At 45.3% G+C, this 18197-nt stretch overlaps 1 protein-coding gene across 1 annotated transcript in view; it reads right to left on the reverse strand.

Moving 5' to 3' along the window:
* Positions 1-4511: 4511 nt before the first annotated feature.
* The window catches only part of ADAMTS14 (ADAM metallopeptidase with thrombospondin type 1 motif 14), a 97120-nt gene continuing 83434 nt past the window's right edge, over positions 4512-18197 (reverse strand). Inside the window, exons 16-22 of the mRNA XM_045024598.1 lie at positions 16578-16741; positions 15484-15649; positions 11620-11752; positions 10802-11009; positions 9620-9749; positions 8607-8717; positions 4512-6231 (exon numbers count right to left, since the gene is read on the reverse strand). Coding sequence (XP_044880533.1) covers positions 5615-6231; positions 8607-8717; positions 9620-9749; positions 10802-11009; positions 11620-11752; positions 15484-15649; positions 16578-16741 — 1529 coding nt within the window. The 3' untranslated portion in view covers positions 4512-5614. The remainder of the gene's footprint in view (positions 6232-8606; positions 8718-9619; positions 9750-10801; positions 11010-11619; positions 11753-15483; positions 15650-16577; positions 16742-18197) is intronic.

The following is an 18197-nucleotide window of genomic DNA, read 5'->3' on the forward strand; positions in this document are numbered from 1 at the left end:
CAATCTGGGACTATTGCCCAGGACCCCTGCTACTGCTCAACCCACTTCTCAATAACCACACACAGGTTGCATTATTCACATGGTATATTTCCCCCACTGCCCTCAAAAATAAACCAACAGAAAAAGGTGAGGGCATTGAATGGATTTTTTACATTAAGAGTTTCAAAAAAAAAAACCCAACAACAACAAAATTAATAAATATTAAAAAGCTCTGAATCTTATATGTACAAAACTTTATACATCATAACACTGGACAAGTTTACATCACAGGAATGATTTGACGTGTTCATCGGCCAAGGAGGAGATAGGAAACCACCCCAAGTCCCAGCTCCACTCACCCTGTTAGGTATCGGCTGCAACATACAATCTTCTTGTGGGTGGGAATGGCAGAGGTGGGAGGAGACAAATTTCATTACTGTGGGATGGAGAGATTGGTGATGTGACTTACCCCATACACATAGTGTCATTAGCTGGTGTAACACTGGTACATCCCTGTGCAAGACCTTAAACTACACCTCCTTCATATACATTTGAGTCTCACTGTTGTGCCCAGCTCTGGTGGTGACTAGTGTTTTCTCTGATTTGCAAACCAGGTATGTATTAGGACCTCACCAACATCAAACAAATGCCCAACTCGCTACAGATCAGTCTACACTAAGCAAGAAAACCATTTTAGGGACATCAATTGCATCAACTGGTTTGTTGTGTTGCTTGTCCTCGCAACATCAATACTTTTGCAGAACTCTCTTGCTACCTCCACACACAGTCTTACAACCACTGTTGTACCAGTGGGTTCCAGGTTCCTTGAAGCACCATCCTATAGTGCTCTATCATGTTGCAGGGAGTGAGGGCTTTGGGGTAATTTCCAAATCTGACACACTGCACTGTGGGACATAGGCGGCAGAAATGGGTGTGCTGGCGTAGCTGCTAAGCCTGTAGGTACAAACTACTCATTCAGCCAGTCCTGAGACAACTTGCCCCCAGATGCTGCAATAGAAAAGTCGTACAACACCTAGGACAGCTGTTGTGTGTGAAGTGCAAGGGCCTGCACATGTGCTGCTTTCTGGAGACATCCCAAGCAATGATTGTTAGCAATCGGTTTTTAATGCTTGATGTAAACAGGTTTTGGGGGACGCAAAGAGCAAATGTGTTGAACCCGCTTAAGGGGAAAATTTTGCTTCACGGGGAAAAAGCTGAAAAACTGCCTATGTTCATCTTAATCCCAACATGGTATTGAGTTGCCACAGAACTAGCAGGAGAGATGCATGTTATCATATCCACCAGGGAACAGTTCCCTCCTCTCAGCTTTTCCCTGTGGATTCAAAGTAAATGTCACAGCAGATGTGGCCTACAAGTCACTAGTTCACGTTACGACTTTGGAGCTGATGCAGTGAGTCATCACAATTACGTACTATGTTCTAGTGCATAATTTATATTAATTATGTGCTATGTTTATATAATGTGTCGAACCCGAGACCTGAAATCAGGGCTCAGTTTGACTCCACATGTGACAGGTTTCCAGACCTTAGTCATGCTGGTGCACTGGGAGTAGTTGTTGGTGAGATGGCAAATGGTTCCTACCCCGCCCCAAACTCTCCAGAGGCTGGGGCTGAAGTGGAGCTGCTGGTATTCTGGCACTCAAACCTGCTCACAATACTGATCAGGGATGACCACTGGCTACAGACAGTAATTGTGGAGGATGATGCGGTATTTCCTAACCCGTTCCTCCCAGTGGGTGTTGCCATCAAGGTAATGTACCTTGGTGGGAGCTGTAAGCTTCAGGTGAGAGTCTTAGAAAATAATGCTCTTTAAAGAGTAAACAACACACAAAATGAAGCATTATCTTTGGCATAATAAACAAACATTGACACTCAAGCACTCCCTTAAAAAGTTCATAATGATATTTCAATCAGAGGGACAAGCCACTAATGTTGTGTGCAGTTTGCAGTAAGAAGTCGTCTAAGGGCCAGATTCTGATTTGTTACACCCATGTAAATCTGGAGTAACTATTAAAATCAATGAGGTTACTCCAGATTTACATTGGTGATGCTCTTGCCAGAATTGGGCCCAAGGTCTGCAGTAAACCTATGAAAGGGTCCATGATGATTCCGGAAACCTGCATGCCTCTATCACAGACATCCTGTTACTGCGTTTCCTTACATGTGTTGTTAGTTTTAAGAATGCTTGTTTGTTACATATTGGTAAGGGGTCTGCAATGGTCTGACATGAAATTGCACTAGCTACCTGGATTAAATGAACCTTTGTAAGCCAATCAGGTTTCTGCTTTCACTAAACCCGTTTTATATACCAGTATATCTCAGGGCTGGGAAAGTGTCTCTGAGGGACAATGGGTCACAAGCAGTTTGCATTCAAGGATTGGTTGATCTGATCTCCAACAGCTTCAAATTCCCTTCAACAGAAACTAACCAGCTGCAACAGACAAGGCAGGTATTATTGATACAGCATACACAGCGTACCAACTAGGCACTCTGTCCATGGCTTCCTTTTCTTGGGCTAAGCTGGCCTTTAAATACTTAATGTAGCCTTCAGAAGCATATAGCTGGGACTCTGAATTCCGTGCCTGCCAGTGACCTCACTCAGGCCCAAAACATGTGGGCACCCCAGCTACCCCTCTTCGTCTCAGATTCCGAGAGATGGTTCCCTACCCATCTTGTCAGCCACATGTGAGGGTGCAGAGAGTCACTACCAATGCATCCAACAAAGTGGGTATTCACCCACGAAAGCTCATGCTCCAATACGTTTGTTAGTCTATAAGGTGCCACAGGACTCTTTGCCGCTACTACCAACCCAGATACTCAGCATTTTTTGCCCTTGGCTAAAATGTCACAGCAAGCCTTCCAGTGCAGAAGGTAAAAAACAGAAAATGTAAGAGGTAGTAAAGAAAGAACGAACCATTTTTCACTACTTCCCATTCCTGCCAAAAGGCTCCAAAGGATTTCATTAGTTTAACAAATTATTGGGGGGGGGGTTGAGCATTTCTACCCCTTTTGTCACTTTGGTGTGTATGCACTTCATTCATACTATAGAGCCCTTCTTCTTGCAAACACATCATTTAAAATTAAAGCTTTAAAAGCATTAACCAACAATATATGCATATGGACTGGATTACACCTTGTTATGGGTTAAGTTAAAACCTCACTGAAACTGACATATGAATGTGACTTCCACTTAAAATAGCTGTGAGACATTTAAGGGACCACACTTAAAACAAGGCCTAACAGAGCCCACCCAGGAGTTTTGGATCGTGTAGGTGGAGGGGTGAGTTGGAGGAGAAGGGGAGAACACACAGAAACTGAAGACAGACAAGAACAGAGAGGCACGCAAAAAAGCAAGAAAGCCAAGCAATAGCCTGTGAGCACAGTGTGACCCCGGACAAAGCTAGTGGGAAAAAGCTTTTGGACCTGTTGGCTAAAGAGGCTTGGGGCAGTAAGCTAAGGAAATGCTCCTTTTGCTCTCGATTCCTCCTGCAATCAGAGAAACAGGGCTTTGCACATTCCTTGTAAATAAACAAGATTGCAGCAAAGAAAATACCAGACTCCATCAATTGTTACTTCCAGCTGGAACATCCCAAGGCCCTGAAATTTGACTAGCTGCTCGCGTCAAGAAGGGGCAACAAGATGTTTCTCTTTACAGCACCTGTTTGAGGCAAGTGAGCATCCTGGTCTCTGACACAAGAGGAAGATTATCTAGGATCCACCCCTTCAGGATGCTGGGCACCTCCTACAAAGGGCTGGACTTCCTCAGCAGCCAAGTCAAGACGAGGTCTGGACTCAGCCCTTCACACGAGGCATGAGGTGGATCTGATTCTTACTGAGCTCTGAACACTCCTTAACTCCATCAGGCTTGCAGTCTAGAGACTGAGGGCATGCTGCAAATCAGCTGACCCACATTCTTTCCTGCACCAGTGACAACTACAGGGGTGCAATCCTGCTCCCACTGAAGACAGCAGGGAATTTTGCCACTGATTTCAGTGGGAGCAAAAACAAGCCCACTGTAAGCACAAATGTCAGAAAAATGTGAGAACGGATTTGCAGCCGGACTCATGTCTCAACATCCGACTGCCAAGCCAGGCCTGGCCTTCAAACCCACCTACTATTCCAGCAAATTTGCCTACCTTATTCTCATTTGCAATGATCCCTCACCTGACTTTGCCCAAACTGTTGTCTTGTCTTATTTGTGTCCATCTTGTCCAGATTAGGCCTGGCTCCTGCAAAGCACCGAACACCAGCTGCAATCTTCTGAGAGCCCTCAAATCCCACTGAAGTCAGCCCTCTCAGGAGATGTTCAGCACCTTGCTTGACTGGGTTTAATCCTGCTTGTGGGAGTTTTGCCATTGACTTCAGTGGGAGCAGGAACAGAGTCAGACTAGATGGGTATGTCCACACTGCAATTAAACACCAGTGGCTGGCCCGTTTCAGCTGACTTGGGCTCACAGGGCTCAGGCCACAGGGCTGTTTAACTGCAGTGTAGATGTTTATGCTTGGGCTGGAACGCAGGCTCTGGGACCCTCTCCACTCATGGGGTCTCAGCAGGAATCAAAACAGCACCTTACAGAACAGTTTTAGAGGACAAGCACACACTCCCACAGCCAAAATTTCAAATGAAGAGACGTGCATTGTCGGATCCACACGTCGCTAACCAAACTGTTCTACGCAGGGGATGCTCTCCTCGGGACCTTCAGGGAAACATACTTCTTTCACAAACACAGGAATTTGCAACATATTTATGTACTGAATTCCCTCGTTCTCTCTGCAGGTAATGCCACACTTCTTCCCCCACTTCTGCCTCTTTCTCTGGTGACTGACCTTGCCATTGCCTCACTAGGTAGAGCCTCCAGACACAAACACCCACTGCCAGTCTTGAAAGGACACCCTACGCAGCTGGAGACAGGTTGTGAGCACAGTGCAGTCCAATGACCACACACCCCCAAGAGAAGCCAAACACCCCTGCCATGTACCATCCCTCTCCCAGTTAGGTCAGGATACTGACAGCTCCTCTCCTGACCCTGCTTTTGAAACTGGGTCTCCCCATCCACACATATAGAGTACAAGTCCATCTGGCCCCCTTGCTCTGCTCTTCGCTGAGGTTAAGAGTAGAAAATCTATTTGCAGCACCATTTCCAACAGGATTTCAGAATCCACTGTGATCCTTGCCACATGGATAACAGCAGCAGGTGAGTGAGGACTGAGCTGAGGGTCAAAGGTCCTTTTGGTTGAGTTTTGTTTTATTGCTTGAAAAACCTCTTTGTAGCACCTTGGAAGGAAATGCCCAATTGATTCAAGCCACTCTCTGAGGTAACCAGGCGTGGTCTACACAAGCTGTGCGCGCTCAGCCACTGTTTGGGGTTCATTTGCAATCCAGCGGCCAGTGCTGCTTCTTCCTTTTGTTTCTTCCTTTGATTTGATCTTTTTTCGTTATTCCAATAAAGAATTAAAAAGTGCCACTGCTGAAAAGTCATAAAAATGAAGCCGTTTTTTCGGTAGCCTTCTGTTTGGTTTTTAAATCTGTGTCTCATCCGTTTCCGAAAGTGGCTCGGAAACTTGGCTGCTCTGCCCATGTAAACCGTCAACAAGAGAGACATTGGGGAAATGTTTCATGTCACAACAGGGGAGGAGGTCCTGAGACTGTTCCCCAGCTGCTCGGATCCCGTACTATGTCTTCTCCGTCGTGCTACGCCCTGGGAAGGGACAGAGGAATCGCTTTCGCTGTTTACACCGGCAGGTTTGTTCAAGGCAAGAGAAAACCATTGAAAGGCAGTGCTGCCCCAGAGTTCCCCAGAACTCTGCCCTGCTGCAGCATGCCGGCTAGGAGGTAGTAGTCTTGAAGTGTCAACTTTTGAAGTCTCATCGACTGGAGTGCCCCGAGATTGGGTCGCAGCATTAGCCCAAGAGGTTCCATGGGCAGCTGAACCTTCCGTGCTGGGCAGCTGGGCATGAGCAGCTTGGGATGCATCTGTCTCTTTGGCAGCTGTGCTTTGTATCCTGTGTGGGCGGTGCCGGGCAGTGGGATGAAAGGGCAGGGGTGTGACTGGGCTGGGAAAGAAAGCACCAGTCTCTGAAGCACCTTGTTCTACACTGGGCGGCACGCTGGTGGTGGAGACCTTTTTGCCACAGGACTCACAACAGAGTTTGTTGTAGCCAGGGATGGAGCAGTAGCGAGCCAGAACTTCCATCTGGCAGAATATGGACTTGTCCCCAAGGCAAGGCTCTTCTGTGACAAAGACATTTATAAAGAAGCTAGTGAGTATAACCAGGACGTACAATAATAATGTGCACAAAATACGATCCAAAATCACTGCATACATGGGTTTAAAATTATCCCATAAAGCTGCTGTCAGAGTAAAATGCCATATTACACTTGGTGTTACATCATGTTTAGCATTGGTCAAATTTCAAATTCAAGGCTTGATTTAAGCATTGAAAACTGTGAATTCTCCTGTGACCCTCTCTGAATCTGTACATCTTTACTTTCTGGTTTCAGGCATGTTGGAAGCACTCAGCTCCTCAAAGGAAAGGTGGAACAGAAGTACCAAAATATTAATTATTAATTATTATTATTAGATAAACTGTTCATACCAAAGTTACAGCTTGCTTCTCTGCGGTATTTTGGTACTCCCACTTCCTAACAAAATCAAGACATGCAAAGATGCACAGATGTTTTCTTAAATGAACCAAAATGGTGAAATGTTTGGCTGAGGGGATTAGCAATAGGATGTAGGACCTTTCACCTTTAGGAGACCAGTTCAAATAAGGCCGGCATTTTAGAGGGAGTTTACAGACTCCAGATGCAGCCTTATAAACATTGCTACAATTGTCACTACAAACCAACATAACCGAATAACTCCGTTGTTTTGATTTTACTAGATGACGTTAGCGTTGAGTGGTAGGTGCTGGAGTCACATTGCTGCTGAAGACATCCACCCACCCACAGGACAGAAGAAGTAAAATCAACAGCAGTGGAAGTTCCTCCATGCCAATAGGCCTCAATGCTGCTGAGGAAGAATCATCTTTAAGGATGAGACGCTAATTAAAGACTCCAGGCTCATTTAGGGACTGATGTAAAGCCCAGTGAAATCAATGGAAGGCATTCCAAGGGCTTTGGATCAGACCCTTAATCCTTCTCATGTCTACTTCTTTGGAGCCCTGATACAGCAAGGTATCTAAGAACATGCATAATTTTTAGCATACATCCCATTGACTTGAATGGAATTACTCTGTATGCATGTGTTAAAATGCCTTGCTGAACTGAGGCCTGGGGCAGGGACTTTGTCTTCCTCACATCTAGACAAGAATCTAGCATACTTTTGGTAGTAGCAGATAAAAATGACAAGAAAGTCATTTGTTAGAATCATTTTATGATGTTGACATTTGCCCACTAACAGAATGGGACTATCAGCTTAATCCAGAGAGGCCATCAAATGACAATAACTTCCTGTCACTACCTCCTTATGTCAGATTTGAAATAACTTAAAAGTTACAAATTCCCTGTCCATGTAGTTATCCAGTTTCCTAACACAACCCAAGAACTCTAAGATTAGGAAAAGGCCATCTGACCTAACGTGTCACTGCTCTTTGTACCACCACAAAAATAATGACATTAAAATTAATGACAATATTTACAAGGGAATTCACTTGCCAAAAAATATTGGGGTTTGTGCATGTGCGTGTGTAAGGAATTACCTTACAAGTGGAGAACCAATGTTGAAGGCCATTGGAAATTGGCCTTCAACACTGGTTCTTCACTTGTAACATAACTCCCTTCTCTTCATGTGCCAATATATATTTATGCCTGTATCTGTAATTTTCACTCCATGCATCTGAAGAAGCGGGTTCTTTACCCACCAAACCTTATGCCCAAATAAATCTGTTAGTCTTTAAGGTGCCACCAGACTCCTCGATGTTTTTGTGGATACAGACTAACATGGCTACCCCTCTGATACTACAAAAATCCTTGCAACTGTATATCAAGGGCCACTAGATGGCACCCTAATTTCAGGGTTAGATGCAAAAGTGAAACCTCAGTGACTTGTTTAATTGTCAAGGGAAAGACTCAGAAGAGAGTTTGAGTCATTCTCCAACTGCAAAACCCACAGAAGGGAGCAGGGAGGATGGCAGGGGAAGAAATGGAGAAGGGAACCTACAACACTTGAACAGAGTGCTGCAAAGGTCTGGTTTCTGAACAGGCAGCTCAGGTGAGTGCTGAATGCTGACTTTAGGGAAGGACAAAGAACAGTGTTAGTGGTCTAACTTCAATCTCACTACGCATGAAATAGGGAGGTGGTGGGGCACTTCCCAGCACACCCATCTTAGCATGGTAGCATTTCATAACTTCAGACTGCAACCAAGCTAAGCTTGTATTCTCCTCTGATGTCCGTTATGGGGCTTTAACCTTTTGATCTCCCTTTGAGAAAGGTCTCCCTCCACTAACCTTCAAAAAATGGTGTCCTCCATTAAGTTATTTCCACTTCAGTCACGGAAGAGGAAGAAGGCAGCTTGTAAACATTTAATAGCAGAATCCCTTCCTGAGGAATGCAGGTAAAGAGACTTCTGCTCCAAGAGACAAACTTAGGAAGAGGGAAAACTTACTTGAAGATATCTTGTTAACAGGATTTTTGGGCCCATCCTGGGGTACCCACTGTACTTTCGGAGTCACATGATCACTGGTGTCTGCGTTTGCTGCAATACTTGGTAGCTTTCCTGTAGGTAGATCAAGGCCAGAAAGTTTAGGCATAAAGATTAGCCCAACAGAGGCATTTCCAAAAGAATCTGAGAGTAGGTATGGTGGGGAAGGTTCCTTGCACTAGCCCTTGTCTTCTAGAGACACACATCAAGATTTTTTAAAGTAACAAGGGTTTTGGGGTGCCTCAATTTTTGGGTGTGCAACCTGAGCCACCTTAAAAAGGGACCTGATTTTCTGAGAGCAGGTGCTCAGCTTTCTGCAAATTAGGCCCCTGTAAGGAATCTTAGATTGGGCACCCAAAACGGAGGCATCCAAAACCACTGTTAAAAATCTTGGCCAAGGATTAAAATAAATTTGATGGTCTCACCTTAATCATCAATTATTCACACATCGCAACACCATCAGAAAATTTTACACGATCTCTGGTCCTAAAGAAAGGACAAAAACTGGAAAGGCCAGGAGTGCTGTACATTTCGGTAATGTCAGTCTTGTCTGTTAACGTTTTTCCCTGCTGGTCCTCAAGGTCACTTCAGCTGTGTTGCCACTGTGTCATTAGCATTCCCCTGAAGCTGATGGAACATCAGGGCTTACTGACTAGTACAGTTAGCAGCACAGCACAGGTACTCTACCAAGACAGTAACAGCGGCTGTTTTAAATGGAAGCGAATGGGAATATGTGAATACCTGTATCTATGGAAGTGGATTTTCAGGAACAACCTGAATCCTTAACTTATATCTTGTAACACCTTCTTCTGCTCCTCGGCATGTAAACTACATCACCTTCCATAGCCTTACACATCAGTAGAATAGATCACCATGCAAAGGAGTCCAACTTGTACCACACCACTGACCGTTTCTCAGTTTGATTCCATGACTGACTCTAGCAGAGTCTGCTCCAGTGACATTTCAGCTCCTCTCACCTGGGCACGCTGCCATTTTGCAGACTTGGACAGTCTCTGGTTTCTCATCTTCACATTGCCCAATGCTATTGTCACTGGCCTTGCACACCACCTGGCGCTGCTGGATGCCTTCTCCACAGCTGACTGAGCACTGTGTCAAATCACCAAGGAGGGGAAAAAATACACCTATCAGTGCTGGGGGGAAAAAGCAGGGATGGAGACATCGAAATGCACCTCATGCTACAAGAGGCTTCAAAAAGAATTCTGTGTGTGTGCGCACATGTGCAAGATTATGTATATAAACACACACAAATTAGTATTCAGACCAATGGATAGAGCTCTGGTGAAATTTGTCCCCTTGGCTGGATACTGCTTAACCTTCCAACTGAGAATGACTTTCATCTCTATATCATAAAGGTACTTCTGGAGATGAAAGGTTTGGCTTCCCAAATGCACTGAAGTGAATTACATACCAAGCATTTCCCCCAGGTTTGATACCACTGGTCACCCATTATAAGCGCCCCCCCAAATCCTCCATCCCTACTCTGCCACCAATGACTTAGCTTTCTTCAGGGCTGGACAGAGGCATTACCATGCCCACATATACACACCCCTGTCTGCCTCTAAAAGGACTACACAGAAAGCTACTTTTCACTTGTCTTCCTACAAACCCAAACAATAATGTCAGCAGCCGTCTATGTAATTATCTAGTTCACTAGAAAATTCATTTGCTATCTAGGTGATTTACATTAACCCATAACAAATGTGGTCCTCCCACAGGCCTTGTTCTCTAGGGCCTGATCCAAAGCCCAAGGAATTCAATGGAAATCTTCCTATTGACTTCACTGGGCTTTGGATCAGGCACTTAGAGTGAAATATATCTCTGGATAATGTTACACTGTGTGCTCTGTATAAAAATATCCTCCTGACTGTGAAAACGCTCTCAGCTCCCACCAGAATAAGGGAGGTTTCAGTGCTAACCCCCAGCTACTCAGCATGGCCGCTGGCCACCAATCACCCAAGACTGGTGGGTTTTCCACAGTAGTGAAGCAGGTTCTTTTGCAAGCCAGCTGGCTCCCGAGATGTATGATGATCATGCTTTCTCGAGTTTTTGAATCAGGTAGCAACCAATTACAGATCTGTGGAATAAAAGCTTTACTATGTCCCAACATTGTAGCCATTGCAGAACCTGGGCTCACGCACCTGGGACCAGGCCCCTGTCCTCCATTGGGCTGGACAGGGCAAGCGGCTGCAGGGCCTGCGTGTGTCCGGTCGATCTCCTGTGCAGTATTTGGTGTGTACCGTCCGGTTCGTGCCATTCAGAAGGTGCTGGATGCATTGCACCACCCTTATCTGAACTCCTAGCTTGCCACAGGACTTGCTGCAGGCTCCCCATTCCTCTGCCATCCAGCTGAATCATTAAAATACAGCACTGTCAACAGGCTGAGGGGGAGAATATTTGGACTTTTTCAGATTCTGATTGGCTTATCTTTCTGGAGCTTTGAGATCACAGATTGAGAGTCCTTGGAAGAGATCTGGAAGCTCATATTCCTAGCTGCAGCATAGACTTCAGATTAAGGAGCAAATCCTCAGCAGGTGTCAACCAGGATAACTCCACTGAACTCAGTGGAACTACTTGATTTACAGAAGCTGAGAACCTGTCTCTCTGAGCCTTACAGTTGGGTTTTGTGCTGATCTAATGTGTTGGACTCCAGTAGGCCAAACAATGGCAAGTTTGTCTTGGTCCCTCTATGACAGCCTGCATAACCCATTAGGAATGGTTATGCCTTCCATGATTTAAGTCATTGTCAGTTCCTTCGCACATGTCCCTGCCTTATTTGGACAGTACTGGGTCACCAAGATTTTATACTTTTCAGGATGGGGGTGGGATCGGGGTGGGGGGTGTTTAAAATAAAACAACAATTTTCAAATAATGAAAATGACCAGAGCCTCCAGCTTTAACCCTGAGCACCTTCCTGCAGGCATAGCAGAGTGTCATGAGCGTAGGGGGAAGAACTCACGCTGGCTGGGAGCACTCCTGCGGGTTACATCGCCTTCGGATCGGCTTGGGTTTCTTGCCATTATCACAGAAGTTCCGATGCACCATCCGGTTATCGCTTTTCCTCCGACAGCCATACTTGGTGTACTGGATGCCTGAAGGAACCACAGAAAGAAAAATACACAGGGAGTAAAGGAATCACCAGTATAGACACAACTTGGTTTGAAACTCCACCTTGATGACCATTAGTTGGATCTCCCTAACTAGCTCCTCGTGCTTTTCTGATATGACTTCGCTCTCCAACTATGGAGTTCAGCATGTCATACAAGGGGCCATAATGCAGCCAGACAATACTTCCTCTAGGCTGTACACACATAAACACACAAAGGCACCAAATATATTTGCAGTCAACAAGGAGGTGGTGGTGAGATATTGCTACTCAAGTCTGGAATACCCCAGTCATTCCCATCTTCCTGCCTGACCCATATGGTTGCTGGCTGCTATGTAGCAAATGGGAAATGCCATTTCATCTCTGCAACACTAGGACCAGATTCCATACTGCATCCTGACTGCATCCAAGTTCTGCTCAGACACAGGGTGAGTGTGCAAGGGAGTAGCTCTTATTTAGGCCACTGCCATAAGGTCCCTCAGGGATGACAAAGTGGACTTAGCAGACGAGCCCCTGAGCTCTGGTGCATTTTGTGACTATTGAAAAGAATCTGATGGGTCTTACTTTGGAGCTTACTTCCCCTGATGGAAAAGAAAAGAATCCACATCACAAGACAGCCTCAACATGTTGTTAGAATTTGGCACGCTGGTCACATTTGCTTGGAAAAAGACCGGGTCTGGGCTAAGCTGGCCTGAAGCATGAGCTTCCATTCACTCTTCTAGAGGGTGATCCCTCCATGTCAGGATTGTGTTCATTGGTGGAGCACGTATAAGAGAAGGTCATATTGCAGCAGCTTGTAGCTAAAGCAAGGACTTCAGTTCCATCTCTGCCAGTCCCTAAACCTTCCCAAATGCCAATATTTATTTTTAAAAAATCACAGTTACAAGGAAATGAGAACAAGGTGGAGCCATCAGATCTGCTTTGACTTTTAAAAACTGATTTATTTCAGTGCTCTGGATAGAGTTTACATTTATTTGCTCCATAATTATGATGATTTCACCTGCCCTGAAACGAGAGCTATAAGGATTTGTAACTTGTGTAAGTGTGGTGTCTTATCCATTCATTTGCGTAACAAGCACCCTAGAACCTGCACACAGACACACACTTCCTGTTTCTCAGTGTAGGGAATGACTCAGGTACCGGCGGGAACAAACCAGCAATAACAGGTGGAAGTGCTACTGGGTCTTACAGGTCTTTCCATTTCTATAAGTTCCTATGATTAGGCCCTTCCCCAAATCTGTAAGAATAACAGTGAGATGATTCTCATTTGTATAGCGCCTGGGTCTGTGCTTTTAAGCAAAGCTGCAGAAATCTGACTTAAAGACCCCAGGTTACTTTTTCAGGAATCCTCCTTAACTGAGACTACAAAAGTTGCTAGTGCACCTTGTAATTGTGCAAAACCAACATTCACACATAAAAAGTGGCACCTGTGTGCACAATTACCTATGCTGTGTGCACAAAAGATATCCACTCAAACTTCTGCAGGTATCATTAAAAAAGAATGTTGAAAAATATGACATTGTGCGTTTGGAGTGGAGCTGCATCAGAGAATGCTCTGCAATAATTGCAAGGGTCTTTATAACTGTCATGGGGCAGCCCCTTAGGGTGCCCACCAGCGTCATGCCGCAGCACATCCCATGCACATGCCTGTTTCCCCTTCAGTGGATCATCTCAGAAATAGTCCACAAAGACTTTCCAAGGATACCTAACCTTTGCAGGGTTAGTTTATTACCAAATAAAGCTCTGTGCACATAAACCATAACAACAGTCCCACAACCATAATCCAGAATTCCCCAGCAAAGTCCAAATAGTACAGTCAGTCTCCAAGTCCCAATAGTCTATGAATACACTAAGTATGGCCCCATCATCTCTCACCATACTCAGGTTCTCTGGTACAGCTCCAACATCTCTCACCAGGCTCGCCTTTCTAGTACGGCTCAGTGTCTCTCACCATGCCTCCCCCAGTCTTTAGTCCTCTTCTGGCTCTCCAGCTCAGCTCTCCGGCTCAGAGAGCCAGCAGGTATCTCTCTCTGCTGCTCTCAGCCTTCGGCCCTTTCCAGCCTTTTCGGGCTTGGCTACACTTGAAAGTTGCAGCGCTGGGAGTTACAGCGCTGGTCATGCAGCTGTGCAGGAACAGCGCTGGTGTGTGGCCACACTCACAGCTACCAGCGCTGGTGTGTGGCCACATTTGCAGCATTTGCAGCGCTGTTGGGAGTGCTGCATTATGGGCAGCTATCCCAGCATTCAAGTGGCAACAACGTGCTTTTCAAAAGAGGGGGGTGGAGGGTGGTGTACTGTGACAGGGAGCGGGGAAGATAGAGAGAGTGGATTTTTGGAGCCAACACTGTGTGTTAGCTTCCTGGATTGAAAAATCACAAAATGTTCGCGAACCCTTAGTCTTAACTCTTAATTGCAAACAGCCTGCCTCCAACATGGACTCCCCGCTGTTTCACTCACTCCCTGTGGTGTACTGTGACAGGGAGCGGGGAAGAGAGAGAGAGAGAGGATTTTTGGAGCCAACACTGTGTGTTAGCTTCCTGGATTGAAAAAATCACAAAATGTTCGCGAACCCTTAGTCTTAATTGCAAACAGCCTGCATCCAACGCTGTTTCTCTGTCAAGCAAACATTCACTCCCTGCCTCTCATTTGATCGTTCACAGCCAGGTACAGATAGCTCCTGTTTGCTGTGATCAGTGTTTGTTTTTTTAGATAAGCAGTTCAACGGAGCTCCGATCGGAGTTCACAACAAAACAAAGAGAGGCTGCATAACAAAACAAAGAGAGTAATTTAGTTAAAAGCATTTTGGGATATCTCCTTATTCCCTGGAGGCCAATAAAAGCGCTGGTGTGTGTCCACACCTGATGAGCAGCGCTGGATCACCAGCGCTGCAATCGCTACACCCCAACCTGACCAGGTGTACAGCCAGCACTGCAGCCAGGGAGTTGCAGCGCTGGATGTGCCTTGCAGGTGTGGACGGTTACTAATTGCAGCGCTGGAAAGCCTCTACCAGCGCTGCAACTTGCAAGTGTAGCCAAGCCCTTCTGGCAAAGATGGAAACTCTCTGGCCCAGGAAGGTCAGCAGGCTAGCCCCTCCATTGGCTTCCTGGCCCTCAGCCCTTTCCTTAGCCAGAGAGCCAGTGCTGAGAGGCTGAAAAGTCAGCAAACTAGCCCTCCTTCTTTTCAGCTTTCCCCGGAGACAATCCTCCAGATTGCTGATCTCTGACAGCTCTCACCTTCCAATCCCCAGACTGACCTGGTCTGTTGTTAGGCTCTTCCACTTATATGGCCCAGGTTCCATCTCTTAAAATCCAACTGGGAAGCAGCTGACATATCACAAGTGCATTGGACCACTCCAAAACCTCCTAAAGGGGCTAATCTCCCTGTGACACTCAAATTCTCATCTCAGAAATCCCAGGTTTTAAGAAGCCACAGAAATCTTAAGCAAATGGGAGAATCGGATGATGCGTCAAACCAGACTCCCAAATAAAGCAGTATATCAGAGTACTGCCAAAGGAAGTTAGATTGGCTCCCCAAGCATCCTGGAATTTAAGGCTTGGAATTGCTAAAGAATAGAGAATTAGGTAATTAAGGTATATGGATATCTAAAACCCAGAGGTCTACTTTGACTCATACTGCCCTACAGGTCCAAGAAATCTGAGCACGACATACATGTGACCGTGTATTACAGCTTAACAGACATATAAAAGAGAAACAGACCTCCTCCACAAGCCTTTGAGCACTGAGACCAGCTCTTGAGGGCCCACTCATAGGAATCCATCTCTTCAAGAAGGACATTATTGTTTCCAATCACCGGCAGCAAGTCTTCATGGATAATGTACTTATACATCAGGCTGCTCTTGGACTCATCTTCCTGTGGGATAACCTGGGATCAGAGAAAGAACAAAGGCAGTGTAGAGGGAGCAAGGAAGAGAGAAAGAGAATGAAATTGTGGGATAGGGTGAGAGGGGAAGGAGGAGAGGAATTAAAGAGGACGCAAACAATGACAATGTAGCATGTAGACACATAACATGAAAAGTAGAAGAAAAGAAATAAGGAGAAAGAAACAGGGAAGAAATTAAACAAATACCACAGATAGAAAAGAGAAAACTGTAGTTAACATGAAGAACTCTTGATCCATTCAAAATATTTCAATTAATCTAAAATGACTGGAAGGATTCTAAAATACTCACGGAACATACTCTGTATTGGACCACTGCACATGTGCAGAAAATGCCCATGATCTATCAAAATATATGCTCAAACTCTAGACTTCATACACAGAACTTTCTACCTTATCTGCATAAATAGAAAACTGTACTATAACTTTAGACATACAAGGAGACACAGAAGTGTTGTTTGTAACACTCTGTACCAATAAGTGAACACGTATTCCAAGACATTGCAGGGCAGGGAGGATGAGCTTTTCTTCAACGGAGGCATGGGGAATCTAGAACCCGTTAATGCTGGGATAAGGCAGAACAGGGTGTGTATGGTAGGCTATGGTTGTATGCCTTGATACTTTGTCAGATGTAAGGTCAAAAACATTCACGGTTCTGAGAAGTGCATTCGTAGTGTATTTCTACACATCCTGAAGTATCTTAATCGCTGTTAGATTATGGCTAGTTAATTTCATTTTTTAAAATAACTTTTAAGAGTTTTGTAGGAATTACGCCACTATGAAATTCTGCCATTCCATTCTACATTGTATATCAGGCTTTTCTAGCATTTGCAACAGTGATTTCACTGTGTGCTCTGCTTCAGTGAATGATTGTGCCCATCACATCTCCTGAGGACAAGACAGTGTGACTCACCAGCACACTGATTGCTTCATGTAGGGGGCCGCTGGTTTTCAAGGTCTCCTTGCCATTCTCGATTGTGTATTCCCACTCCAAGCCCATCTCAATGAAGGTTTTGCTTTTGGCTTCCTTATCTTTGGCATTAAGGATGAAGTTTCCAGTAGCTTGATTCTTAACAGCTAGGAAAAGAAGTTCACAAAGTAATTTTCCCCTGTTAAAGACCTTTAGGGACAGAAAAATGAATTGTGAGCATAATGCATGGGAATTTAACTGACCAGAAGAAATCCCTAAGGATGGGAATTGTATGGATAGACCTTCATGGTGAAAATATTCCTCATTACAGACCAGATATTCATAAAAAAGATCTCAGAATCCGGGCTCAGCTGGTTGGTCTTTTGAAAATCCGGTCATTAAGTATCACAGTGGGAGCAGCTGGGAGCTGAGCAATTAAAAATCTGGCTCTTATTTAGGTACCAAAATAGCACCTGCAACTCTGGCCCTATATACACCTCTACCCCGATATAACACTGTCCTCGGGAGCCAAAAAATCTTACCGCGTTATAGGTGAAACTGTTATATCGAACTTGCTTTGATCCGCCGGAGTGTGCAGCCCCGCCCCCACAGAGCACTGCTTTACTACGTTATATCCGAATTCGTGTTATATGGGGTCACGTTATATCGGGGTAGAGGTGTATTAACAATTGTATACTATTGACTGTAAGCAAAGCAAGTCCTATTAGCCTTTCGATTGTGATCTAATCTTCTGTCAGAAAGGTAAAAGTAACGTTATTCATGGACGAGACTGCAGGCCTGGATTGTGCCATGGGTTAATGCACTAGATCTTTACAGAAAAACATCTGGGCTCAAATAGTAGCTTAAATGGCAAGCAAAATGGGTTTGCCCACATCACAAACCGACCATTTAAGATAACACCCCTAGGAATCTACATATAGGGTGGCCCAAAAAAGAGATAGCAGAGTTGCTGTAGGTCAAGAGTGAGATGCACTGGCAGAGCTGTGTAAGGCCCAGGACTGGAATAGCAGTATTGCCGGTTGGAACTGAGAGGCACTGGCAGAGGCCTCAGGCCCAGAATTCGAGGGGACATGCAGGCAGATGAAAGTGTCCCTTTTCTGCCCTTCTAAAGAAAATACATCCTTGTGGGGCTTGTGTCCGCGGTGCAGAGAACAAGGCTGTGAGCAGCTGCTCATGGAAGAGCCTAAATACATTCCACTGAATGAACAGGCATGTGCGTGTAGGGCTGGTGATCAAGACAGACCAATCCCCCTGACATTCCAACTCATCCTTTGAATTAATGGTCTTCTGAGCAGAAAGAAAACATACAGACACATACACACCCTTCCTATGTCTGAAAGAGATTTGGCTTCAAGACCCAGCCCTCTGAGAATATACCTCACACAGAGGAGCATTGTGTGAGTTCTCACTACAGGATCACACAGGCAGAGCTCGACTGGCCAGCTTCACTGGAAGGTTCACTAAGAAGGATTTTGGAGACAGCAGAAAAGGAGAGCTGCAAATTGAGATGCAAGATGCTGGGAAACAGCTACTCCAGCTTAACTCCTTCGTCATTTTCAAGCAGGGCCGTCCAAAGGATTCAGGGGGTCTGGGATCTTCGGC

This window comes from Mauremys mutica, chromosome 7 (assembly GCF_020497125.1).
Source record: "Mauremys mutica isolate MM-2020 ecotype Southern chromosome 7, ASM2049712v1, whole genome shotgun sequence".
Taxonomy (NCBI): Eukaryota; Metazoa; Chordata; order Testudines; family Geoemydidae; genus Mauremys; species Mauremys mutica.